Source organism: Xiphophorus hellerii, chromosome 22, assembly GCF_003331165.1.
Source record: "Xiphophorus hellerii strain 12219 chromosome 22, Xiphophorus_hellerii-4.1, whole genome shotgun sequence".
In the NCBI taxonomy this organism is placed as follows: Eukaryota; Metazoa; Chordata; class Actinopteri; order Cyprinodontiformes; family Poeciliidae; genus Xiphophorus; species Xiphophorus hellerii.
In genome coordinates, this window is record NC_045693.1 from 15,008,702 (window position 1) to 15,033,668 (window position 24,967).

General features: G+C 37.3%; 3 protein-coding genes across 3 annotated transcripts; 2 read left to right on the forward strand and 1 right to left on the reverse strand.

The window, feature by feature from the left end:
- Positions 1 to 750: 750 nt before the first annotated feature.
- On the forward strand, positions 751 to 5,831 carry morn4 (MORN repeat containing 4). The gene is made up of 5 exons (XM_032553248.1): positions 751 to 840; positions 1,994 to 2,067; positions 4,824 to 4,938; positions 5,015 to 5,124; positions 5,219 to 5,831. Exons 2-5 carry the CDS (start codon positions 2,001 to 2,003, stop codon positions 5,365 to 5,367), a joined length of 441 nt encoding a protein of 146 aa, XP_032409139.1. The 5' UTR covers positions 751 to 840; positions 1,994 to 2,000; the 3' UTR covers positions 5,368 to 5,831.
- A 3,992-nt stretch (positions 5,832 to 9,823) lies between these two features.
- On the forward strand, positions 9,824 to 15,778 carry st3gal7 (ST3 beta-galactoside alpha-2,3-sialyltransferase 7). The gene is made up of 8 exons (XM_032553247.1): positions 9,824 to 10,642; positions 10,874 to 11,039; positions 12,975 to 13,101; positions 13,186 to 13,523; positions 13,806 to 13,992; positions 14,080 to 14,220; positions 14,516 to 14,665; positions 15,347 to 15,778. The coding sequence occupies exons 2-8, from the start codon at positions 10,891 to 10,893 to the stop codon at positions 15,431 to 15,433; spliced, it is 1,179 nt and encodes a 392-aa protein (XP_032409138.1). The 5' UTR covers positions 9,824 to 10,642; positions 10,874 to 10,890; the 3' UTR covers positions 15,434 to 15,778.
- A 160-nt stretch (positions 15,779 to 15,938) lies between these two features.
- Positions 15,939 to 24,219, reverse strand: hps1 (HPS1 biogenesis of lysosomal organelles complex 3 subunit 1). The gene is made up of 18 exons (XM_032553246.1): positions 24,061 to 24,219; positions 22,821 to 22,985; positions 22,603 to 22,725; positions 22,111 to 22,253; positions 21,919 to 22,027; positions 20,659 to 20,819; positions 20,417 to 20,519; positions 20,245 to 20,329; positions 20,105 to 20,160; positions 19,860 to 20,027; positions 19,072 to 19,251; positions 18,793 to 18,869; positions 18,565 to 18,702; positions 18,382 to 18,447; positions 17,322 to 17,466; positions 16,805 to 16,918; positions 16,552 to 16,634; positions 15,939 to 16,472 (listed from the first exon to the last, which is right to left on the reverse strand). Exons 2-18 carry the CDS (start codon positions 22,935 to 22,937, stop codon positions 16,310 to 16,312), a joined length of 2,031 nt encoding a protein of 676 aa, XP_032409137.1. The 5' UTR covers positions 22,938 to 22,985; positions 24,061 to 24,219; the 3' UTR covers positions 15,939 to 16,309.
- Positions 24,220 to 24,967: the final 748 nt, after the last annotated feature.

The following is a 24,967-nucleotide window of genomic DNA, read 5'->3' on the forward strand; positions in this document are numbered from 1 at the left end:
GCAACAGCTTCATGTGGGTGGGAGACATCCAGAGGTTTTCTGTCCACCGAGTTAAGGGGTCATCCTAGGAATTCTATTTTCCAAAGATGTTATTGTAATTTGAATAAAAGAGATAGGGTACTATGTCATAATGATTTCAAGCACTTATGTAATTTTTTCCTGATAAAGGACATGTCTATTCTATTTATATTATTCCACACTGTCAAATAACAATTGATCATTGTATTTTATCCTGATGCAATAAAATTATCCTCACACTTACACAGTCAAATTTAAAGATGTGGGGAAAGATTTATTTTAGAAGTTCTGGTCTTTTACATTGATGTTTACCAGAAATCTGTTTAACAGCATTGAGGTTTTTCAATGCAGCACAATACTCACTAAGAATGAACAAAGAGATTCCCCTGTATACAGTGCTTGTGGTAAGCACAGAAGAAATCAATGAGCTTAAGAAAAAAATGGCGAAAAGCTCTTACAGTATACAAGTATTCTGCCAGCCTGTCAGCTGCTGCACCATCAGTAAATGTTGCTTTCAGTGACAGTTGGGACGTACATGTTTGTTCTCTACAAATTAAAGTAAGGACAAGCCATAGCTATATAAAAAAACAGGTCTCACTAAATTATTGTTGAAAAATACATAACGAACTTAAAGTACTTAATTTAATATTTTTCCCTTCTGATCTTTTCAAGAGATTTTGAGATTTCCTTTGCGCGTTCGGAGTTTACAGGCAGGACATGAATGCGCCATCTCTTTTATCGGCCGGTGTTTTCATTTATTTACGCCCCTCCTGTCGTACACGGTGGTTTAGATGCTTCAGAGAGAACAGGCTGTGAGTGAAGGTAAATAAAGACTTACCTTTAGGTGCCTAGCCTCTGTGCCTCTTACAGTCACAGAGATAGATAGAAAGCTGTAAATATGAGCTTTATTAAAATGTGAATAGGCTAGGATTTTATTAAAGACGAGGGCATTTGCAGCAACATCTAGCTACACAGGGTTGCATTGATCGAAACAGATTGACAGCTTTAGCTAGATAGTTTTAATATTGCGTGGGAACAATTTTGTCTTTGTGTGATTAATTATTTATCTGATGGCGGACGCTAGGGTGAAATTACCCTTGACTGTCGTCCCGCAAGGCATTTATTTGTTTTAAAAATGAAATCTCTGTTATAAGAGGTGGATTATGCTGTAATGTGGTTTGCTAACGTGCATTTGTATAGTCACTGTTCCTGTGTGAAGCTTTCAGCTTTGGAAAAGGGATACCGCCTCAGCGTTTGCTTTACAAAAGCTACTCTGTGCATTCAAGAGTTGCAAGAACAGGTGCTAAGGTGTCTTCATCCTTTTAATATAAGGACTCAGATCGATTTGGCATGCACGCCTTAGTAGCTAGTTGGCATATATATATATATATATATATATATATATATATATATATATATATATATATATATATATATATATATATATATAATATATATATATATATATTTTTCAACAATTATATATAATATAATTATTATAATAATATTAATAGTATTATCACCTACAGTGAAATTTCTCTAAAAACAGTGAGATAGCCCTTAAATGTAGCAAGAATCTAAATTGAATACAAATTTCACTTTGACTGGCTAGCTAGTCTTGTAAAGCTAGATTATTTTTACAACCCCTAATCTCTGTTGTGATTAGCGGGGGAATGTGACAAATAGCAAAAGAAAAAACACAACTTTTTGTTAAGTCCGTCTGTATCTTTTCTCTCTGAGAAAATAGCGCCATGAAGGTTGAGCCATATCAAAATACCACTTCTGCGTATGACTATTGTCAGTTCGCCTTTATTGTTCTTTTTTTTAAAGAGCTTTGTAAAAAAAGAAAACAGACCATTTGTCCTAAAGAAACAGCAAGGCAAAATATCTCATAATAGTTGTACTTTAGTAATCAGTTTTACACCGCTAAGAAGTAGTTCTTATCCAATGGGGTGCATTTGTGTCTTTTAAATAGGATCACCATGACTTTGACCAGAGGATCTTTTACTTATGCCAGTGGAGAGGAGTACCACGGCGAGTGGAAAGAAGGTGAGACAATCCCTTCTCACAGTCCTGCAGAAATTCAACATTAAACCTGCTTTCTTAACAAAACTGAAACAAGTCGGTTGTGTCATCAGTTTTAATGGTGTTAACTATAGAACTTTAGAAAGTATTTATTTACATGTTATTACAGATGACCATCCTCAGATTTTAGTATTACTAATTAGCTTGCTAATTGAGCAGAATACTATACCTTTTTTGGCATTCTGCTGTTTATAGTGTAAAACAAAAATAGTAGATTGATGTTAGCTGGTTTATCTGTCAGCTAACTAACTGATAAACTCATCATCAGATGCAAACAGAAGACATGCTGGTCATAGTTTGCCGCTTGTAGTTTCAAAACAGTGTTACCTTTAAAAGAAAGAAAATGGCTACAATATTTTCAAATTTCCACATTTTCTTTATTTTCTTCTGTAATTAAGAATAACAGTTTGTGGAGAGTCAGTAATGCATTACTTTGTGCTCTATACAGCTACAGGAAGAGTGTGGTGGAAAATGTATCAGTTTTGAAACTGTTGCTTTCTACAAACCTTATGGACTAACTGGCTGAAGAACTTTGTCCTAAAACACTTGACCAGAAACATGTAGTAGTTTTCTAGGTATTTTAAACTTAAGCAACACCCTGATTGGTTCTTTTTCAGGCTTAACGATTTTAATTTTGTCAGTTTTCATACCTGGGGAAGATGATGATGACACTTATATGCTTAAAGCCTCTCACATGCACATCCACTTATAGGTTCAAGCTATTTATATAAATCCCAATTAGCTGCCATTGGTCACCCCGAGTGCAAGCAAATCCTCTTTTCACCTGACTATAGAATGGGAGTCTTTGGGAGTTTGAAGAGAGTCCTAAAAAGAAAGCCAGTCAATTAATTTACACATACACACTTTTGTCCTTTTCTTCTGCTTATTCTTTAGCTCTGTTTTTTAAGGAGTAAGAATTATCATCTTTTTACACCAGATTCAGTTTACCTATTAGATTTAATGTTGCATTGTAGCCAAGTTGTAAATGATTCATTATTGAATCACTAAGTGGAAGTAAACTCCATTACTTGTGTCCTAGCAGGGGTCCTTCAGTGGAAATCAGTGCAAGCATACAGGATTAGACTGCAATAAGTCCCACCTACACAGTCAGCAGATGGGACTCCTAATTTAGTTGTAAACCTTTATCTCACAGGAGGTGGGGAAAGGTTGTTTATATCCAAGAAATAAAATTGAGAAAAAAAACAGTTCCCTTTCTTTATTACACACTTATTTTAATAAAACACACAAACATGTCTATTCAGGCAAAATGCAGTCTAACAAATTACTTAAATATATTATTGTAGTGTATTTTGCAAGGTAGCGTAATCCTTAAAGCTTTTTCAGTTTAAATATGTTTTTATGGGATTTAATGTGATGGCCCAACACAAAATGGTGCTTTTTTTTTTTTTACAGATGAAAAGTTTAAAAGTTTGGGGTGCATGTATATTCAGTCTCCTTAACTCAAATATCACTAAATAAAACCCATTGATATCAGTTCTCTTCAGAAGTCACCTATTTAGTGAATACTGTCCTGTTTTGTGTGACTTAATTTGAGGTAAAGTACAGCTTTTCTGTGAACTCTTCAAAGGTCATAGCATCATCACGAAGACAAAGAAACTCATCAGACAGGTCAGAGTTAAAATTACATAGAGGTTCAAATTGATTCAATGTTATAAAGCAATATTTCAACCATTCTAAACTTCACAGACCACTGTGTAATCCATTGTCTGGTGTGAGAATAGCAGAAGTGTAAAGACATGGTTGCCCACTTACCCAATACAGCAGGAAAGGAGAGTGTTCAGCAGGGAAGCAGGGAAGTGGTCCATGGGGGAAGCTACAGAGAGCCAGGTTTCAGGGCAAATCTGTTGACTCAACAACTATTAGGTTTTGCACTCCACATAAGCTGTGTTTATGGAAGAGAGCTAAGAAAACTTGGAATTGTTGAAAAAAGGCTATGAAACAAATACACTTGCAGTTCTCTACAAGTCATGTAGGAGACACAGAAAATGGGTGAAAGTAAGGGACAGATGATAATAAAGTTGAGCTTTCTGCAAAATACATACAAACTCTACTGGTGGAGAAAAAATCCCATCATCCCCACTGTTAAACCTGGTGACAGCATCTTGCTCTGAGGACTCTTAAAGCTGTAGGAACAGGGAATCTGGTCAGATTTGTTTAGAAGATGAATACAAGGCAGTAATGGAAGAAAACCTGTTAGAAGATTCAACGGAATTCAGACTAAGAAAGTTTTATGTTACAGTAGCATTAAACATATAGAGCTACAATGGAATGGCTCAGGTAAGAACATATGGCCCAATAAAAGAATGGTACCAAATCCAATTGAGGACCTTTGGCAAGACTTATAAACAGATAACTACATTGATAGTCATAGGTGCTCTACAATAATTTTGGCCTGGCCTTGCATAAATAACACTGCCTTGCAAACAAGAAATGGTCAAATGACTTGCAGCAGTAATCAAAAGTTGGCTGTAGAAAGTATTCACTCAAGAGGGGCTTAATTCATACACACCACACACTTTACAGATCACATTGAAATGTAAACTGATCTGTAAACTATTACTTTCCTTTCATGTCACAACTGTGCTCTGCTTTGTGTTGGTCCATTACATAAAATACCAATAAAACATAATAGTAACAGCAAAATGTGTCTCATTGATAGCTATTCCAGTCATTAAGCAGTATATGGTTCATTATTCTAGGTCGGCGACATGGCCTAGGCCAGCTCAAGTTTCAGGATGGAACATGCTACACTGGCCAGTTTGAGAATGGACTCTTTCACGGTTCGGGTGTGCTGCTTTTTACAGACGGATCCCGGTGTGTAGAGAAATGATAGTTAAACCCTCACAAAGGTTACAAAAGACAACCTGGTCACATTTTTTTGTCATGACAGGTATGAAGGAGAATTTGCTCACGGAAAGTTTCAAGGTTCAGGAGTCTTTAGTCGATTCGATGGCATGAAGTTCGAAGGAGAATTCAAAGATGGCCGTGTTGAGGGATATGGTAAGTGCATAACACCGCTCTAACAGCAAATCGATTGGAATGTCAATATTGTGTGCCTGTGGTTGGTTATAGTCCAGTATATCTGTGTCTGCAGGGCTATTGACGTTCCCTGATGGAACTCATGGTGCTCCACGAAATGAGGGCTTGTTTCAAAACCACAAGCTGCAGAAAAGGGAGAAGTGTCCTGGAGTGGTGCAGCGTGCTCAGGCCTCAGCCTCCAGCGCTCACAGCCTGGTGCTATGACTGCCTCAGACCATAAAGGTGTTAGGACTAAACTTTCAGCACCTTCCAGATGGGCCTTAAGGGTGAACACTCTCTTTCACAACCTCTCTTTGTCTGGTTTTTACCATTTCTTTGTCTGCTTGTCCACACTTAAAGTGACTTAAGGGAAATGCATTTGAACATTTTTGGATGACTTTCTATGAAATGAAGAACTTCGTGAAGCACACCTTCAAGTAATGTAAGCAGGGAAAGCTGCTGTCTTTCATATTGACATCAGACCATAAAATGTGTCTGTTTCTTTCTATAGCCAATCATTTTGCTGCTGATTAGAGAAATTACTTTTTAAAAATACTGTTTTTATTAGAATAGCTTAAAATTTAGTAAAAAAAAGGAAAACTCATGGCTGTGTGTTAAAAAAAGAATGTACATATTTAACTATTCACATTTGCCTTAAAGATATTTTCACACAATCACATGCTTGTTCATAAAATAATCAGATGATGAACAACACCCTCTCCTCACATTCTCACTGCATGATTTGCCTTGAGGTACCTGTCAGTTTAAGGAGTTGAAAGCCTGATTAAGGATGGTTTTAACTCTGTCATTTGCAAGTCTTCTTCTTGATGATTATTATTATTGGGAAAGAAGATCACCATGACTCCACATTTGTACAACATGTTAGAATCATTCAGTGGAGCTCAGCGGTTTACATACGGTCATCATCAGCATGAATTCAGGGACGTATGATCGTCCAACCAACAAACAATTTCAATGAATTTGAGAAACCAGAGTTGGATAAAGAATATTGAATTTACTGTTGTGGGTTTTCTCTGCTGAAAACAGAATAAAAATAATACACACATTTACCCCATTAATATTTACTCAGCTATATCCTAGTTTGTTAAAGGGGAAACACAAATATATAGATATATTTTCATCAGCAAACTCTTGGTGCAATTCTGACTGGATGTTTGACTCCTTCTAAAATCATGTGGTTTTCTGGCAACCACTCTGTACTCACAGTGCATGGATTTTTGTGAAACGTTTAACCAGCTTTATTAGTTTCCAAAGCCAGTTTTGTTTTTTTATTTGGAATCAAAACAAAAATGCATAAAGCAGGTGAACATTTAACTTTTGAATCAGTCCCTATTTCATAATGACAATTTGTACGCTTTTCTGCAACTTGTTGAAGGACAATTTTCCAAATATTAGTGGGATTATATGTATACTTTTAATCCTGTAGAGAAAGTTTACATTAAATTCAAACTTGCCCAACAAGTTCTTGTTTTAAAATTCATTGTCGTCATTTGTTGTACCATTGTATTGTTGCAACTAGGTGTGTCATGATAACAAATTTTGCTAGATGATAAATTATCCCAGAAGTTATTACCGTAAACGATAATATTGTTCTGAGACCATTTACAAGAGATATAGTGAAAATACCATAAAAATGCAAGAGCACATTCTCAAAGATCAACAAACTTTAAATTTTAATAAACACAGGAATTCAAAGACATTTTAAATATTGAAAATAAATAAACCAAGCAACAGAAACAACAAATGAAATTATTTATGAAGTCTCTCTAAAAATGGGGCCTATTTGAAACCAATGCAGCAGGCTGAAGATTTTTGTCATCCAGTTTTTGGTAGAAAGTGAGAGAGAAAAGAGAAAACAATAAATCATGCAAATGGAAATTATTGAGTTTGTTTTAATTTATCTTGGGATTAATTGATTGATTGCTTATTGCGACAAGCCTAGTTGCAACATGGAAAAAGAGCGGCCCTACTGCATCATTAAAAGCCCAACAATTAATCTGATGCACATTCTGATGGTGACTGAATGTAACTTTCTCACCAGCACCTTGTGCTGAATCTATGGACCTAGATAATTTAGGCAGCTAAATGAAAAAAATGTATGTACTTGTTTATTAATGTGTGTAAGGTGTATAAATATTAATTGTATCTAACTATCAATTTTAATTTTAAGCAGTCTGAATTAGTGGAAAATTGTGTTTTTATCATGTTTGATATTTTGACACATAATTTATTACAGCTGATCACAGCTATTATGTGTTCTGTATACTTGAATGTTTAACAGGCCTTACAACACATCAGTAGACATTATTTATTCTAGTGTTGCCTCCAAAACTTCAACCAAAAACAACCATGTCATATAAGAAGTATGAAAACCTGAAATGGTCAGTAGTGCAAACAAACAGGCCTTAGAGTTGGATAGTAAAGACAAATCAATGAGGAGAATTTCAACTGGAATTTAAGTACATATGAACAAAAACTGACCCATTGATTAAACAAGGAAATATTTGGTTTCAGTTATTTCTGAAGTCAGATTAGAAAGTTTTACATTGTCACAGCTACATTCTGTGAAAAAAGAATTGATTGATTCTCTTGATTCTCAAGCTTGACATTATGTGAAGTTGTCACATAATGTGTGACAACTTCACACATCATGTGAAGTTGTCATAATGTGTTATGACAACTTTTAAGACTGAAAGAGAGACTTCAAAACAGATACTCTGACCTGTTTTGGTATCAGTAACACTATTTTGGTGCACATTTAAAGTATGCTGCATGTGTAAATGGATTTGTTCACTCCCCAACTGATCTCACAAGAGTCATGCTTCCATTTCCATCTGGAAACAAATGGTGCTTTACAAATGTGCCTGTCCACAATTTGATTTGCCTGGTAAAATAAAAATATCTTGTTGCCATGGTGTTACCTTTTTGAGGATTGTTACCATGTGGTCTTTAAATAAAGCATCCACTGATTTCCTGGAATTCGTCTGGTTATGTATCGTGGAGGCGTATTTAATAAAGGGTGTATTGTAAAAAGAAACATTTTTTCTCACCGAGTTTTTGATCTTTGTTCGAGAAAGCAACAAAACATCAATTATTGGTCAGTGCTGAGCTCTAGCACAGGAGCTGGATTATGAATTAGGGACTGAAAAAACCTCAATATTTCATGGATAAACAGGTTTCTCTGAATTTTGGCTGCATCGCAGTGAGAAAGTTTCCCCATCCCCCTCTCAATAAAATCAGCTCACAGCAGCATGCAGCTTATACATCAGATGAATTGCAAGGGAGAAACCTAAAAATGTCAAGCACTTAGGAGCTCTGTAGATAAGAATGAATTTTTGTCAGGTGCTTTTCTTCGCTAATGTGTTGTTGGGTCTCAGTTTTAGAGTTATATAGACTGGAAGAACTGTCTGATTCCTAACCCTGTGTTGTGGGTGGTTTGTGTTCCCTCTCTCCTTGACAGTTAGAGCAGTCTTGTCTGGAACAGGAAATACTGCGTGGGGCTGATAATGAAAATGAATAGTTTGCACACATCACATAGACCCGTGGTTGAAACAAACCTCTCTTTCAACGGCAGGTTTGGTTCTGTTAGGTGTCAGAATAAAATAAAAATGATCTGGGCTTATTTATTTCATCTTACCTTGAGTATGTAAAACACATTTTAACTATAATTAAAATATATATTTTCAAACAAAAGTAATATTTCCTTTCTATTGTTTTATTATCTATTGATAGATAGTTCTCAGTACTTATCAGAACAAACTTTTAGGTAAAAATGTAAGAAGTATCACATTTAAATCTTTTAAGGGTATGACCAACTTATCAAGTAGACCAGCTCCAATGTTTCAGTTCCTGCAGGTTTACCACTGTCTTGCTCATGTAATTATAGTTAATTTATCAACATTTAGTCATATGGTAGGACAGAGGTACAAGGCACAGTACACTGGATCTTTCTTGGAACTTTGGAGGATTTTTTGGGCCCTATGCCAAGAGTAGACCATGGGGAAGACAAAAACTCACTTCAGAGACATTTGATACCTTTTGGCATGCAAACCAGAATGAGCTAGAGAGAAATGCGGGGGAGAAAGATGCCTGCCTTTTCCTTAGCTCTGTTAGGTCTGTGACACAATCTTGGATAAGTAGAAGACAGTGGTTAAGGAATTAAAGAGGCAACATTGAAGTTTACAGGAAATGTACACAAACTGTGCTGTATCTGCTCTTTGAATGTTATCACCAATAGACTTTAAGCAGTTGGTCATAATAACTCCACCCGATTGGGCTGAAAAGATGTCCTCAAGGATAAAAGGAGCACAAGTCCTTCAAACTTGGGGAAACCCTTTCAGGGCTTTGGTCAAATCACTGAGGAATTTCGAAAAACACATAACTTAATCAAATAAGCAACAAAAGCAGATAAGGCACAAGAACAATGTGGCTTGAGTACTCTGAGAAACACAACTTCCCATTGCATTTCAATAAAAAAACCTCTCAGACAAAGATTGGTAAGCCCCAAACAGTCACACTTTTTGATATGGATTATACGGTTGAGTTGCCCATGGCAGCAATTGAAGGGTGTCAGACAAGCACCAGGTGATACTGCAGAACGTAACATTGGCTAAACAAACAAGCAAGACACAGACAAGACGGCTCCACTTGTTAAGATTCAGGTTTCCACCCACACCTCACCAGTTACACTTTTTGAAAGACATTCACATTTTAGAGAGTATAAAGGAAACGGTTTACATTAAAAATGAAGAAACAATGTTAAACAGAAAAAATGTCTTTGGGTTCTGTCTTTCAAACACCTACTACTGGGCAACCATGACTCTTCATCTATAGGTGGCCTCATAGCCATTCATGCTTTGAATCGTGTGAATGAAACTCCTCACGTGTTAACCAGGCCTTTGTAGACATTTGGCCAGTGAAAGTGAACCAAACAAATTGCAGGTAATCAAAGTCATGATTTAAATATTTAGGTGAAATATATTTTCAATTAAACCATGTTGGTTTGGAATGTTTTATTTTTCTCTCCTTTTGTCTAAAATCTAAATGAGACGAAAAACCTGAAGCAAGTGTGACAAAAAAAAAAAAAAGAAAGTAAGAAATCTGTGAGGGGTGAATACTTTTTTCCAGCACCATACCTAATCACACTTTTCATCTCTCCTCCTCTCCTTTTTTATGTTTAAATACTGTATTTTATTGGATAAATAGCTGATGACACACACGCACATACATGCTTATTCACATTTAAATATAGAATTTTATTGGATGAATAGCTGATGACACACACACATGCTTATTCATCCCCTTTCCAGCTGGAGTGTGACTGACATGTTAATGATTAACCAGGGCTATTGAGGGAAGAGGCAGAGTTCAGTCAGGTAAAAAAGGAACTTCAGCCATTTTGACCGTACACTCTTCTGCTTATTTCTCAGCAATGGAAAAGGAAAGTTAAAAATCAACTGACAACTCTTCGAGGAAAGCTGTAAGTTGCACTCTGTTCTTACGTGTTTATAAAATTGATTCTTGTCTCAGGCAGCGTCAGCTCATATTTGAGTATAAAATAGGTAACATGACACTCTCCCCGTCGTAAGCTTTGGGGAGAGTGATTCTTTTTACAGATCTTGTCTCAAAAGTAAGAGATAAATTATTCCTTAATATTATGTTTAATGATTTAGGGGACATTAGTCAGCATTACACATTGTGTGTGTTTAAGGTGGAAGAAACAGAGAGATGGTGACGCTGAACCATCTGAGTGTAGAAGATCCAGATGACGGCGCTCCACTGCTGCCTGTGGCTGCAGAGACTTCAACACTAACAACTGTGTGTCACAAACAACAAGACATATTAAAAACGGAGTCCAGGGAATTTTTCCTAAGCAGGTACAAGTTCTCCAAAGAAGAAAACAGGTTATGTTCAAAACTATTACAGAGGGCTCTGGACCCATTCTATTTCTAAATAATACTAAAAATGATCTAATGTGATAGATCGGGTATTTTGCTAGAATTCTCCACAGTAATTCTTTTAAAAAAAAAAAGCAATTATGTTGATGAGTATGATGATTATTTGCATAAACAGTTTCAGGGTTGACTGAAGCTCAGTCTTAGGTTACAAGGACTGTTGAATAAATTTTATATACAGCAATATAACAACCAACAGTCAAACATCAAGACAAGTAACTTGATTTTGCTTTAGAAAATCATACTTCTACATTCCAATCACTGAGGTCATGTAGAAGAATGAAAACTTTCCATACCCTACTCCTGACTAATCTGACATGACGTAAGAAAATGGAAATGGGACAAAACAAAGTTTGTTTTACAAATCGAAAACTACTTTGCTTGTGGTCATCAGCATCTGAGCTGTGGAGGTGTGGCTGTGATCATGGTTGTGATCATCTGAGAAAGTTAGTGAGGGCTTTCATTTTACAACCTGGAAAAACTCGGTTTTAGAAAGGTGAGGAACCCATTCAATTTTAGGCATGCTTTTAATAAATACATTACAGTGCCTCTGTAAAGCTTTTTGTATTTTTTCTTATAATACACCTGCAATTTTGAATTTTAATAGGACTTTATGTAATAGACCTATACAAAGTAAAAAAAATAAAAATGGAGTAGACTGAAAATGGCATGCAGTTATGAAAAGTGTGGCATGCATTTGTTTTCAGATTCGCTTACTCCGACACCTCTAAATTAAATCAAATTAATACATTTGTTCATAAATAGACTCCATTTGTGTGTAACTTCATCTGTGACCAAACTTTAACATTTCAGAAAACAAGCCAAACTTTGTGGCAGAAAGCTAACACTGCTCTTCACTCTGAACTCACCATTCCCATGGTGCTATGTGTTAGTGGCAGCATCAAGTTGTTGAGATGTTTTTGTTTAGCAGAAATAAGTAATCTATCTAAATTAATGGTCACAGAAGACTAGATTATTTTTTAAAGGTTTTATTGGCTCTAGTGGTCTTTATTTGATAGTTAATTGACGGGAAAGTGGGTAATGAGAGAAGGGGGAAGACATGTGGCAAAGGTCGCCAGGCCGGGAATCGAACCTGCAACAGCTGCGTCGAGGACTAAGGGATCCTTATGTGGGTTGTGCCACACCGCTGAGCCCCTGCGCCACCACAAAACATCCCACAGAAGACTAGAATTGAACAACAAAGTTTATCTTCAAATGGGAGAATAATCTGAAACATAAAGCCAGAGCTGACAATAATGGTTTCAAACAAAGTGCACTCATGTTTTAGAATGGCCCAGTCAAAGCCCAGACCCGAATCTAATTGAGAATCTGTGTCAAAAATTAAAAATCGGTGTTCACATAGCCTATCCTTCCAATGTAGCTGAGCTTAAGCTGTTTTGCCAAGAACTACTAGCAAATATTTAGTATCCAGACATGCAAAGCTGGTAAGAGACACACCCCAAAACACTTACAGCTATGTGAAGTATAATTGCAAAACAACATGATTCTACAAAGGACTGACTCTGAGGAGATTAAATACAAAACATTTGAAAAACGAATCAGAGCTCTTCCATAAGTAAGCACTACTTTCTTTTGGTCTATCTCATAAAATTCATTGAAGGTTACAGTTATAATGGGATAAAATGTTAAAAACTTTGAGGGTCAAAATATTTTTGCAAGTATCTCTAATTAAAGAGAAACAAATTCTCAACCTGTAATTTGAACAGATGGACTTATGTTTGTCAAACTAGCTGACATGTCAACTCAGATATGACATTTGCAGATGGAAGAACATGGTTGCCCTTTACATTTTTGCTATTACTGATGGCCCATTTTGTCCTTTTGTCTTCTGAACAGGAAGGAGAATCTTACCACTAGTCTGATCTTGCTGATCGGATTCTACTTGGCGATTCTGATTCCTGCATATTTCCCCTTAAATAATGTGTCATCAGACAGCGATGACTACCAGTATCCCAAAGATTTGGTAAAGATGCATGTTATATCTTATTAACAAGATCTTTGTTAAATTTGCAGAAGAAGATGTTTTACTGTGCCCTCTTCTCCTCAGGCCTTACTAAATCGATCAGCCCTCCTGCTTTTACGACCATGCCAGCCTCACTGGGGTCTGGACCACCTCAAGTCGCTGTCCTGTTCTAAAGGCCTTCTGGACATCCCAGTGTTTGTTCAACAGGACAAACCCAAGGCATGGAATCTGACCCCTCCTCTGGGGCTCCAAGGAAGTGAAGAGCATTTGGCCCTGGCCCTTGCTGCTATGCCTCAGCCTGGTCTGCCTCCGTCTTTGAGTAAAGAAGACAAGTGCAGGCGATGTGTGGTGGTGGGAAATGGAGGCATTCTTCACGGGAGCCATCTTGGATCTCACATAGATCAATATGATGTCATTATCAGGTATGTGGTTCAAATTTGCCCCATTCTTGAACTGCTACTTGGGGCCATACAATTATTTCAAGAGCCTCCAATGACCCCTGACCTATTCATACTTCTTGCAAATTTAGGTTTTAAGTACTCTTTTAATTTTACAAATTTCTCTGAACTGGAATTTTGTAGCTGCCCTAATTAAATGTTTTGTTGAATTTCACTGACAACACCAAGCCCTTCTTTGAATTTGTTGGAACAAAGTCCTGTTTTGATGCAACTCTTGAAATTTTGGGGGTTTATGCCTGTTTCCAGGATGAATAATGCTCCAGTCCCTGGATTTGAGAGAGACGCTGGGTCACGCACCACCATTCGCTTGATGTACCCAGAGGCAGCACCTCACTCGGCCGATGAGTACAAAAAGACCTCCATGATCGCTCTGGTGGCTTTTAAAAGCCTGGACTTGGACTGGCTGACTTCTATAATAACCAAGCAGCCTCTGGTTAGCCCACATCTGAATACCAACTATACTGCACAAGTTTCTTATTGGTATATTGTACATTTTTATTATCCTGCTTGTCATCTATAGAGCTTCTGGTCCAAAATGTGGTTCTGGAGGGAGGTAGTTGACGATATTCCGCTGAAACCAGAGAGCTTCAAGATTCTCCATCCAGATATCATTCACAAGACAGGGCAAGTCATACAGAGATATGCCCAGAAACAGGGAAATGTAAGTTCCTAAAAAATTTGTCTATTTTTTTTTACATAAACGTGTGGTACATTTGCATTTGTTTAATTTATTGTATTGCTACCAATGACAACTGCTTTGAAACAGAAACAAAAAATTATTTTGATGAGCCATCCAAGAAGCTGATTGAAAGATGAGCAACATTTATTTTCAAAAGGGTGTTATTTTGTATTCTTTGCTACCATGTTAAAGAATTTCTCTCAAATTATCGGTGAAGTTTGAGATCTTGTTTTGCTTTATGAAACAAATCAAAGGTCATTTTCTGTTCTGAACAAAGATGGTGCCAACATTAGGTGCCAGTGCCGTGGTGATGGCTCTGCAGATGTGTGACCATGTGAGCCTCGCAGGGTTTGGTTATGACATGCAACACCCAGAGGCCAGGCTCCACTATTACGAGGCAATACGCATGGGTGCCATGAAAGCTCAAGTAAGTTTACACTGACACACAGATATGGGCAAACATGCTGATTCCACAGAAAGATATGTAAAAAGCCTTAGGATAGATTTATCCTTTTTTTTTCTGTAAATAATCAAAAGTCCCAAGTGCTTTCTTATTTACTCTGCTCTTCGGCTCACCTCACAGATTTTCAAGAGCATTTAGAAGTGAGATGGCCATGCAAGGTTTTTTTCTGTCTGGAAAACAGCCAGAAAAGGGCCCAATGCAACACAGCACCTACACCTTACTTAACAGTTTCCACAGACGCTTTTCTACTTATTCACCATTAGTTTCAGAACAAGACATGTTTCACAAACTAGAAATGTTCTTAAATTCTCAAGAACTTCAAAAAGTAAAGTGATATTTTAAAAACTGCTCATGTCTAAAATGTATTTTTAGGTGTTTTTGTGGGTACCAATTATTGAGAGATGATTTTGTCAACTATAATTTCTTCAGAGGGAATTTCTTCCCCCCACTAAATAAATGGCCTCAAATTATGACAGTGTGAGATTATGCAAATGCAATGAAAACAGATACATTAATTTACTATTCAAGGCTTTGTACACATCTTTACCAGGATCCCTAAGAGATTTGTCCAAATCCACCCCATCAGGGTTACTGACCACAGAATTCACGTTTTGTCCACAATGACATTTATTTAAAATCTTCCAGGTGGTGCACGACGTTAGCGCTGAGAAACTCTTCCTGAGGGATCTGGTGGCTTCAGGAGCTGTGACTGACCTCACAGGAGCTCTTTGAGTTTTTCTTATGTCTGCATGCACTCCCCCTTCTGGTTGGGAGTTTATTTCCTCTATTGTAAGCTGTGCACAACACACTCCACACTGCAAAATTACCTTTAAAATGCTCCCAGTCTCTAAACAACTAACTTAGCATTGTTATGTCAAAGGACTGATTTTTAGCAGTTAATTTGAGAACAGTATCAATTATACAGATGATATTTAGAAACAGACTACATTGTGTGATGTCCTGAATGTTCATGTTCTGTTTTATGTTTTAATTTTATTTGCTAAAGACTCAATAAAATAGAGAATACAACTATGTTGCTAGTTGTATTTGTCTACAGGAAAAAAAAATCCCTCTAAACTGCTTCTTGTGCACTTTGTGTAAGATTCAGGAAGAATCTCTAAACAATGCCAATCAATGCCATTTGCTACAACCTCATGTGTGTATGATAACTTTGATAATAGAGTGGAAGCAAGTAAAACAATGTTTAAATTATTCATAAGGAAAGACATTCAGAAACTACTTGTTGGATTGTTCATTTATATAAGTCACAATGTACAGTATGTACATTTGTAAAATACAAATGCTGTAAACTTTAAAAGGGTGAAAAAAGTTACATCGTTTATATACATGTGCATGACTAATCAATAGGAAACAAATTTTCAAGAATGCAAACTTGATGGGGTCGATTAAAGTCACGGGTTGCCCGTGCTAAGTGAAAAAGTGCTTCTAATAAATTATTTGGAGAACTTCAAACACAAAATACCAAAAACAAAAAAAAAAAAGAGTAGGAAACTGTGAGGCAGATATGTGGGTTCTGCTTTTCTTTCTGATTCCTGATGGAACAATGGATTGAAACCTTTGTCTCTAAGTTTGAGTGTAATGATCTTTCTACAGCAGCGGATTGCGTGAAGGTTCCCACAGTTTACTTGCGAGTTGCCTGCAGTGCTGGAGGATGATCTCTGTGGGGATGACCCCCAGGTGGACAGTCAGCAGCTCATAGCACTTCACATTCTCCCCCTTGTGGTTCTTGCTGTAGTACCTCAGCAGCCTACTGTGAAAAATATGACTTCTGTTAATACCGAGCAAAGGCCACTTGAGTTTTCCTTACATTTCAGGGTAAGGTTGTTTACTTGTAGTAGTCATAGGCGAGCATCCCAATGGGTGGAGAGTCGTCAGCTAGCACTGGTATGTCCACTGGCTGTAACTTGTATCCCTGATGGATCAGACATATAGAAATTTTGTAGCATAATGCTAATGCATACATAAGTTGCCAAAAATGTGGAAGCATTTAATAGAATTAATTGTTTGTTGCACAAAAAAAGATTAATCCATCCTTAAATTGAGTCCAATGTTCAGTGGGGGGAAAAAAAATTGGTAACTTACTGTTTCATTCTCAAACCAGAGGAAGTAGCAGAAATAGAAATCTCCATCACGGAGTGTGACGGTGGAATAACCCTTCTGCAGATAGCGGCGGGTTGTCCTGACCAAGGCCCATACCTTCAGTTTAAGGTCAAAAGATAGACAGAAGTGAAAAAGAAAGTAATTGTGGTTACTGCGCAGGCAAAATATTTCTGCCTTTCACAAAGGCAAGAGAAAAAACTATGTTCAATCAGTCAAAGGATAACAAGCAAAATCTGCAAACACTTCTTTCTGATTTCACTACATTAACATCACAGTGTGCATTTAGTTCATAGCAGCGCTGTTATTAGTCTTCTTATTTAAGATAAAACTATGAAAACATTTTGTGAAACTGTTGCCAGTGTAAAGAGTCTTTTTGTTTGTTAGTTTTGATGTAAAAGGATTAAGATCTTTACTTTTTAAGTCCATTGGTCTAAATGATCATAGTGTCGTTTTCCATCTAAAACACTCATGTAGTAAAATAAAGCAGAGGTTGCCTGACCTTGTTTTTAATATAATTAGCCACAGGTCCCTTCCCCAGCTCCGACGTAGCGCGCTCTGTGATGTTGAGTGACGGAGCAATCATTTGGCCAGTCGCTCGGTCCACGCAGATAAAATGAACGAGGCCTGGGAAATCCTCCAGATAAGTGAGATCAGCTTAGTCAAGATCCACATTTTTGAAGTTTAGCCAGGTCTTACCAGGGTAGTAGTCCAGAAATTAGCCCTGAGGCTCTGGGAAATCTAAAATAATTTAGTCTTTCTTTTGATTTTTAAATAAACTGAAAAAAAATTTCCAAGATTTTCAAGGGTTCTTTCAGATTTGTGATCACTTAAAAATATAAAATCGTAAAATGCTCCCTATAAAGAAACTAGGAAAGCAAAAACAAAGGACATAAGAGAAGGAAAATAAGAAAATGCGAGGAATAATAAAGGACATAAAGGAGGGAAGAAAGGTATAACAATCAAGAAAGGAACAAATGACACATGGCAAGGAAGAACACAGGAAATTATACAATAAGAAAGTAAAGGCACCAGATTAGAAAGCCACAACTTATAGATAAAATAAACAAGTTATAGGATAAGAATAAAGAAATACAGAAATACAAATATTTTTTTTCTACAGACTCTTGACCTTTTCCAGATTTCGAAAAGAATGAAATCAACTCATTTTCCCAAACCAAATAGAAAGCCCATATGACAGTGAGATCTTTTAATTTACTGGATTTTTGTGTAGATAACCAACAGGAAACTATTTGAACACTATCATGCCACAGAGTCCCACCTCTAACTTTACCGCTAGGCTCCAAACAGATTGGTTGTAATGACAGTTTGAGTGGATGGTTCCAACCTTAACACCTCATACAGGCCTGGAACAGATATAGCAACATTTTTGACATTTAAGAGAGAACAAATACACAAAATGGTTTTGGAAAAACTTAATTCTCATGTGCTCATTACCTAAAGATGTTTAGCAATATGATGTGCACATAACCATTAATAGACAACAAAGCAGTCAGTAGACCTATAGGGGAAAAGTAACATTTAAAAAAAGAAAAGGATATGACACCATGGTTATGTTCCGTTTGCTTTTAACCAACAGGAAGTCCTTCCAGTCCACCAGTTTCTCTCTAGGAGAAGAAGAGTGTCAATACATGAGTCGAACCAAAAGAAAACCTGAAGTCCCTTTGTGCCCACATAGAGTGCTGAGACAAAAAATAAAGACGTTTCAATGGGCTGAGACTCACCGAACCATAGCCTGGGCTCGTTCCTGCAGACCAGCAGAGAGACGATGATTAACATCAGCAGACAAAGAACCAGTCAGGAAACACTGTCTGTATATTCCACACAACTGGGTCTTCATGTTCTTACACCACGGGATGAGACTAAAAAACAGTCATGAAAACGTTAAAAGGAACTTAAGACACTTTCTGCTTTAATGATATTTGGCCACCAGAGGGCAGCAGAGGACTTACTCTTTGTTGAATCCAGAACCTGCTCTGGAAAAGGCTCGGCTCTTGAACTCTGCCCAGACATTTTGTAACTGCGCATACTGGGAGAGAATTAGAAAATGTTCTTGTTTGATCTCGAAGAATGAAAACGGAAGACTTAAATGTGATTCTTTTAAATAAAAGTAAGGAATCTAGGGAGGTTCTTTTGAGTTCAAATTATGATGATTAAACAAATAAAATTTTCCATTATAATTTAGAAGGTCGTACAATGAAATGACAAGGTCTGAAACTGGTAACATCTACCTGTAAGTCATGGGGCTCCAAAGATTTGATGAATTTGTCCATTTTGGAGCGGATGTCCTGCATATTCAGAGGACTTCTGGCTGAAGCGGGAGCTCCATGGCCTTCGTGTAATCGTTTCTCCAGCTTGTCAAAGTCCTCCAAGTACTTATACACCGAGATGGCCAGTGCACTGGAGGAAATCTGACATGGGTGACAAGAAGGCAAATACAAGATGTCTTTAGATATACAGTGACTTTCAGAAATAATCTTACTTCTTGAACTTTCCCCCCCCCTTTTCTCATAATATATAATTAAGCTTAAGAAAAATGCTACCAGTGTTGAAATTCCAAAAACATAAAGCTATTTACTCTAACATCCCTAAATAATATTCAGCCATCTCAACCATTTGCCAACTAAAGTTATTTAGTTAAAAAACAGAGGATGCTTTTGCATTGCATAGTGGGCCAACATTTCTCTCTAGGTGTGCAAAGATTCTAGAGACATACCAACAAAAACTTCCAGCTGTAATGGCATTGAAATGTAATCTAGGAAGTACTGACTCAGGATGTCAGAATACAAATGCCAGACTTTTTGTGTAAAAAAAACTGAAGTAGGACCCTTTATTTTATAAATATGAACAACCAAGTGTTGCTAAATCCCAATAAAATACTTTAAAAATTAAAGTGTATTTCAATGGCATTGCAGTGTTAATTGCATACAAAGTCTGTTAAACATCTATCTACAACGTGTCACAAACATCTTTGCTGCAACTAAAGAGAAACAGGGTTTGTTTTAATGTAACCACAAACCTTGGTGAGCAGCACTAGTGTGATGCCTGGCCACAGTGAGAGGCAGTACATGGAGTGAGGCATCATGGGATACAGCCCATCTTTGTGTGATACCTCGAGGAAAACTCTTCGAGGGCTCGCAGGGTCTGGTGGGTTAATTTCCAGAGTGTGCAAGCTGTCCTCTGCCATCTAAAGACATTAATGCAGTTTAAAGTGTGTCACTTTTAATTACAATCTTTGTGTCTTGTAGAGAATAATATCCTGACCTGAATTTCTGGGTCCACAAACTCAAACACAGGAGTTTCTCCTCGGCCAACTTTCTCTAGTAAACCAAAAAACAAAGTCAGTCCTCAAGACGGAAGCGAGAAATTTAGCACAAATAAAATTACTTTACTCAACAACTCACCTGAGCTACTGGAGCTTCTACTGGAGGGAGAAGGTTCTGGTGTATAAAAACTTTCAGGACCAGAACCAGATGTGCTCTCAGTATCCTTCACAGAGAAACAGAAAATGGTGAAGAAAAAAAGAAAACAGCAGAAACAAGCAAGAAGTTTGAGAAGTTATAGGCCGTTCGATACCTCCGGACTCATGTCGTCCAGTTCTACATTGCTGGGATACATATTTTGTGCCATGACGATGAGGGCCAGCAGGTCTGAGGGGGAGAGGATGCTCGCATTGCGGCTGCAGTGAGAGAAGCAGAGCGTTGGCAAATATGTAAATAAATCAAAATGCAAATATAAAAGTTGGCAGCAGTAAATTGCACAGGGTATGAAAAAAAACCCAACAAAAACACTGGGACGTTTTCAATGAAAGCATGAACCTGGAGTAGAAAGCGAGCAGCTTGGTGTGAACGAGGACGAAGGCGTGCAGAACCTCCTCTCCTGCTCGCTCCACACTGCTGTTGAGCTGCTGGACCAGGCGGCGCTCCAGGAACTCTATGCACAGCTCACAGAGCTGCGGGTGAATCAACCGCTCCACTGCCTGAGAGACAGAAGAAATGAAACGATTGGACTTCAATTTATTTCTTATGGGAAAAAACTGTTAGGTGAAGTTAAGTGTTTTCTTCTGCACAAACAAAAAAGAGGCGGACCACAAGTTACAACTTTGACTCCAAAACAATTACCAGCATTTATTTAGATATCCACATATTGGAGATTATTTTTAGTAAAAAGTTAAAACATGAGAAACAGGAAAAAAAGCTTTTAATGACATGTGAGAAAGACAGGCTTTTATAGGTTGTTTAAGCCTTCACTGTATTACAGTGGCCAGTTTAACTTATCGTAATAACTGTATTATTTATTTGTCTGGATTTTATAATTCTGTGTATTTGTTTTTATTTATTGCTTATGTTGATTAATATCACCACCAATTTTAGATCTTCTATTATTTGTCTTTCCTTAACTTTAAAAAAAAAAATCCTAGTCCAGAATACATAAATAAAAAAATAAATAAAACATGGTGGAGGTAGTATAATGGTGTGGGCAGTTTATGTTCAATTAGCAGGCAAAATTAATTGCCATTTCAAATGACATTATCCTAATTTGTAAACTTATTTTTTTTCCCCATCTAATTTAATCCACCAAAATTATGAAGTGAAGATGTACAGAAAAGCAATCACAATTAAATAGTTTTTAAATCTTTTAGAAAGGTGGAGTAATAATCCTGACCCTCAATCTACAGAAATATTCTGTAAAGAGAAGAAATAAGTATAAAACAATGAAAAAATTCTTTTCTAGTTTAAGATCTGAGTGAAAACTAAAGAACAATCCAGATGAAATTCAGATATGTTTGCTGTTTAAAGTAATGTAAAGGAAAAATATGTAAATAACTAAATAAGGAACATTTCAGGTGAGGGAAAAAACACTTTCTTTTAGAAATGAATGAATTTAAAGAATCCTGGATTTGCTCCAGCCAGTAGAAACCTTTATTTACTAATCAGATCAACTGCTCAGACTGGTCTGATCAAGGCTTAGCTTAGCTGCATTCACAATGGCAAAAAAAAATCTACATTCCAGGTCTGAAGTTATGTTTCGTTTATCCCCTTCTGGCCCCGGTACTTAAGAAGCAAAAAGCGTTCCACCTCCACTAAGAAGCTCTGGTCGTTCTCCCGGAGGAGGCTGTAGGTCTCCAGCAGGCTCTGCAGATAGTTCCAGAGCCTCGCTCTCTGCTCCGTGTCCTGAGGCCGCAGTCTGAAGGGGAACCAAATGGCGTTAGCCACACATCCACCCTAACGTAGTCCACAGCACACATGAAAGAGGCTGGACGTTCTTACTCTTTCCTCAGGAGGTTCCCACTGAGCGTGACCATGCCGAACATGACCTCGACCATCTTTTTCAGCACGTACAATTTTCTCCTCAGGTCGTCCTCCTTTTCTTCGCCGTCCCCGTTCACAGCGATGTAGAGACACTCGTCGAACTGAAGGAGCACAACGCAGCTCGATTAGGTTTTTGTTCCATGTGCAAAAGACAATGCAAAATGACAGCTGCTTTGTGACGTTATTCTGCTTTGGAGTTCTCTGAAAATGGCGCTAAGTTTTGACGGTGCAACCCGATCATGTGCCACAGCCTGGCTTGACTCTTTAACTCCACTCACATGACAAACGTGACGCCTCGCTAGAAGAGAGGCATTCATTCAGGTCACTGCGGCATAAGTGCTTTCTATTGTCAAATATTTCAGAATTGGCGCATACAAGTTCACAGGTCAGAGCCGATATAATTTTTTTATGTAACTGTGTCATGACGGACGGAGGATGGGCGGATATTACCTGGTGTAGGACGTAGATGTGGTTGTTCTCAGTGGTGAAAGAGGTGTAGCTGTCCTCCAAGGTGCTGCAGGAGATAATGATGGGAGCAAACAAAGTGCTCAAGATGTCCTCAAAGGCAGGAAGCTGAAACGAAGAATTGGAAATAAAATGAATGAGAGTAATTGTAAGCCTTCACTAGAAGCAATTAAATAAGAAGGATTTATTGTCCTTCTCCGTACCCCCTCGCCTTCCTCCTGAGAGACCCCATACTTCTCCTGGATATTCTGGCGATATTCCCGGTCACTCCAGTGGAAGAGGACCTCGGCGCTCTCGCTGGCTATCAACAAGCACTTCATCTGGACCAGAAACGTCTTCCCGTCAAATATTCAAAAAAGGATGCTACACTGTAAAACAAGAAAAAAGGAAGAAAAGCAGAAAGTGTAATGGTGAAAAACTTAAAGCTGACTGGGAGGAAAAGCAGATGTCTGGTTTGTTGCGTTTCACAGGTGGAAACAGCAATGAAATTTTTGTAATATTCTTTTTATGTTTTTTTTTTATTATTTCTACATTGTGGGAAAAAAGATAGAGGCAAGAACATGAACAGAAGAAATCAAAACAAACCAAAAAACCATATATTTTTAGTGAAAAAAAGCCAATATCTTTGGTGTTGTTTTGTTAAAAGTCCAGTTTTTGGTCTGTAACAAAAATAAAATATATTAAAAAACTACAACATTAACAATATTAAGCAATTTTTATGTTATTTTAAAATAAGCAGAAAAGAATGCATCTTAAAAATACATGTTTTTGACTAAGATGCAGAATTTGTAAAGGAAGTCAATTATGAGGGAATGGTAACAAGGCTTTCAAACCTTAAAGAGGAGCTCATCACTGAAGATAAATCATAAAAACACCAATGCAAACATGCAAAAAGCGGCTCTATAAGAGCTACACATCATCCTTTATGTAAATCCCGCAAACATTAAATTCAATCTGTCCTTTTAAGTATCATCTGCTACTCCCGCTCTCCTAGCATAATCATACTTAATCATTTTGAACTTTAGGGTTATGCAGTCAAATTTCAACACTGCAAAGACCAAACTTACCAATGAAGTGCTTGGAACTTAAGTCACAAAGTCTGCGAGTAACAGAAAACTGCAGTGAAAAACACTTTTGACAGTCATCTGTGCTGACTCATTAGACAGGCATGTCAACAAGCACTGGAAGCAATGAGACCACAACTGTTGATTTTTTACCTTGATCTGCTATTGACTGAGATGAAAGTTCACCGTTTCCCATCAAGCACACATCTGTTTTTATGCCAAAAAGCATAGCGATATTACAGACAAAGCGCTTGTTTGGCCCAATCTGTCAGGTTTTACATAAAATCTTAATACAACACTCGAACTTCCTCCATTCATTTACTTCTCCCTGACATTTTGCTCCAACAGAAACTTTTAGTTGATCTCACAATTGACTCACTCTGGGTTCTCTGAATAGTCTCTGCATCGCCGTCCTTTTCTGCTGCTGAAAAGTCCAGCTTTCTTCTGCTTTTTCTCTGCAGGTACAGCTTGTGTTCATTGCTTTCTTCCGCACTTTTCGACCGAAGCGCAACGCACTCATGTGACTGCAGCCACGATTCACGGCCAGGAAATTTATATGGCAAGTCACCTTATCACATAATCATTCGGCAATTATCTGCTTCTCACAGCAGATATTTGCCTTTTAAAGTCAATTTAAAGACTTCAATACTTTAAGACTCGCAATAATTGTTCATAAATATATTCATGCTGAATCTGAAAAATGTATGTTACAATGTGGTAGGTCTACTTAAATGTAAAATACACATGCTTGCTTTCTTGCACTTTAAATGTTATCAGGCACCCTTAGATTTTTCCTTTCTTTCATTGAATTAACTAACAGTAGCAGCTCATCTAATAATTAGATTGCCTTAAATATCATTAAGTATAGATTTTAAGTCGGGATTTTGCTTTCATCTCTTTTATAAGTTTTTTTTAAACTGATAACTGATTCATAACATGTTTTATTTTAGTTCTGTTCCAGTCACATGCTGTGATCAATTGATAGGAAAGGGCTGAAATGCCAATTCATAGTTCATCTGTTTTCACTGCAGGGTCTAGGTCAAACGATTTGCGGTATTAACTTTGATGCTGATGGATTCATGATAGTCATCAGTTTATGCAGGCAAAACTAAATAGCTAACATGCTGGTTTTATTCCAAGACAACTGCTGCGGATAAGTCGCCCAGTTTGATCTGAACATTTCTTCTTTCATCTGCTTCTTTCTTGGCGTTCTGCTTTCTTCAAACAAAACAGGCATGCAACTAGGCTCATGCAGAAATAGTCACACACATAGTCCCAAAAATGTA

What these genes read in the sequence shown, in the direction of transcription:
- morn4 (XM_032553248.1), top strand. Translation starts at nt 2,001, where the DNA reads ATGACTTTGACCAGAGGATCTTTTACTTATGCCAGTGGAGAGGAGTAC. An exon ending in CCACGGCGAGTGGAAAGAAG is followed by an intron (nt 2,068 to 4,823) that starts GTGAGACAATCC and finishes TCATTATTCTAG; the next exon opens with GTCGGCGACATGGCCTAGGC. An exon ending in TGGCCGTGTTGAGGGATATG is followed by an intron (nt 5,125 to 5,218) that starts GTAAGTGCATAA and finishes CTGTGTCTGCAG; the next exon opens with GGCTATTGACGTTCCCTGAT.
- st3gal7 (XM_032553247.1), top strand. Translation starts at nt 10,891, where the DNA reads ATGGTGACGCTGAACCATCTGAGTGTAGAAGATCCAGATGACGGCGCT. An exon ending in ATGCCCAGAAACAGGGAAAT is followed by an intron (nt 14,221 to 14,515) that starts GTAAGTTCCTAA and finishes TTCTGAACAAAG; the next exon opens with ATGGTGCCAACATTAGGTGC. An exon ending in TGGGTGCCATGAAAGCTCAA is followed by an intron (nt 14,666 to 15,346) that starts GTAAGTTTACAC and finishes AAAATCTTCCAG; the next exon opens with GTGGTGCACGACGTTAGCGC.
- hps1 (XM_032553246.1), bottom strand. Translation starts at nt 22,937, where the DNA reads ATGAAGTGCTTGTTGATAGCCAGCGAGAGCGCCGAGGTCCTCTTCCAC. An exon ending in CGAGCCCAGGCTATGGTTCG is followed by an intron (nt 18,448 to 18,564) that starts GTGAGTCTCAGC and finishes TTCTTCTCCTAG; the next exon opens with AGAGAAACTGGTGGACTGGA. An exon ending in CGGAACATAACCATGGTGTC is followed by an intron (nt 17,467 to 18,381) that starts ATATCCTTTTCT and finishes AGCTGATCTCAC; the next exon opens with TTATCTGGAGGATTTCCCAG.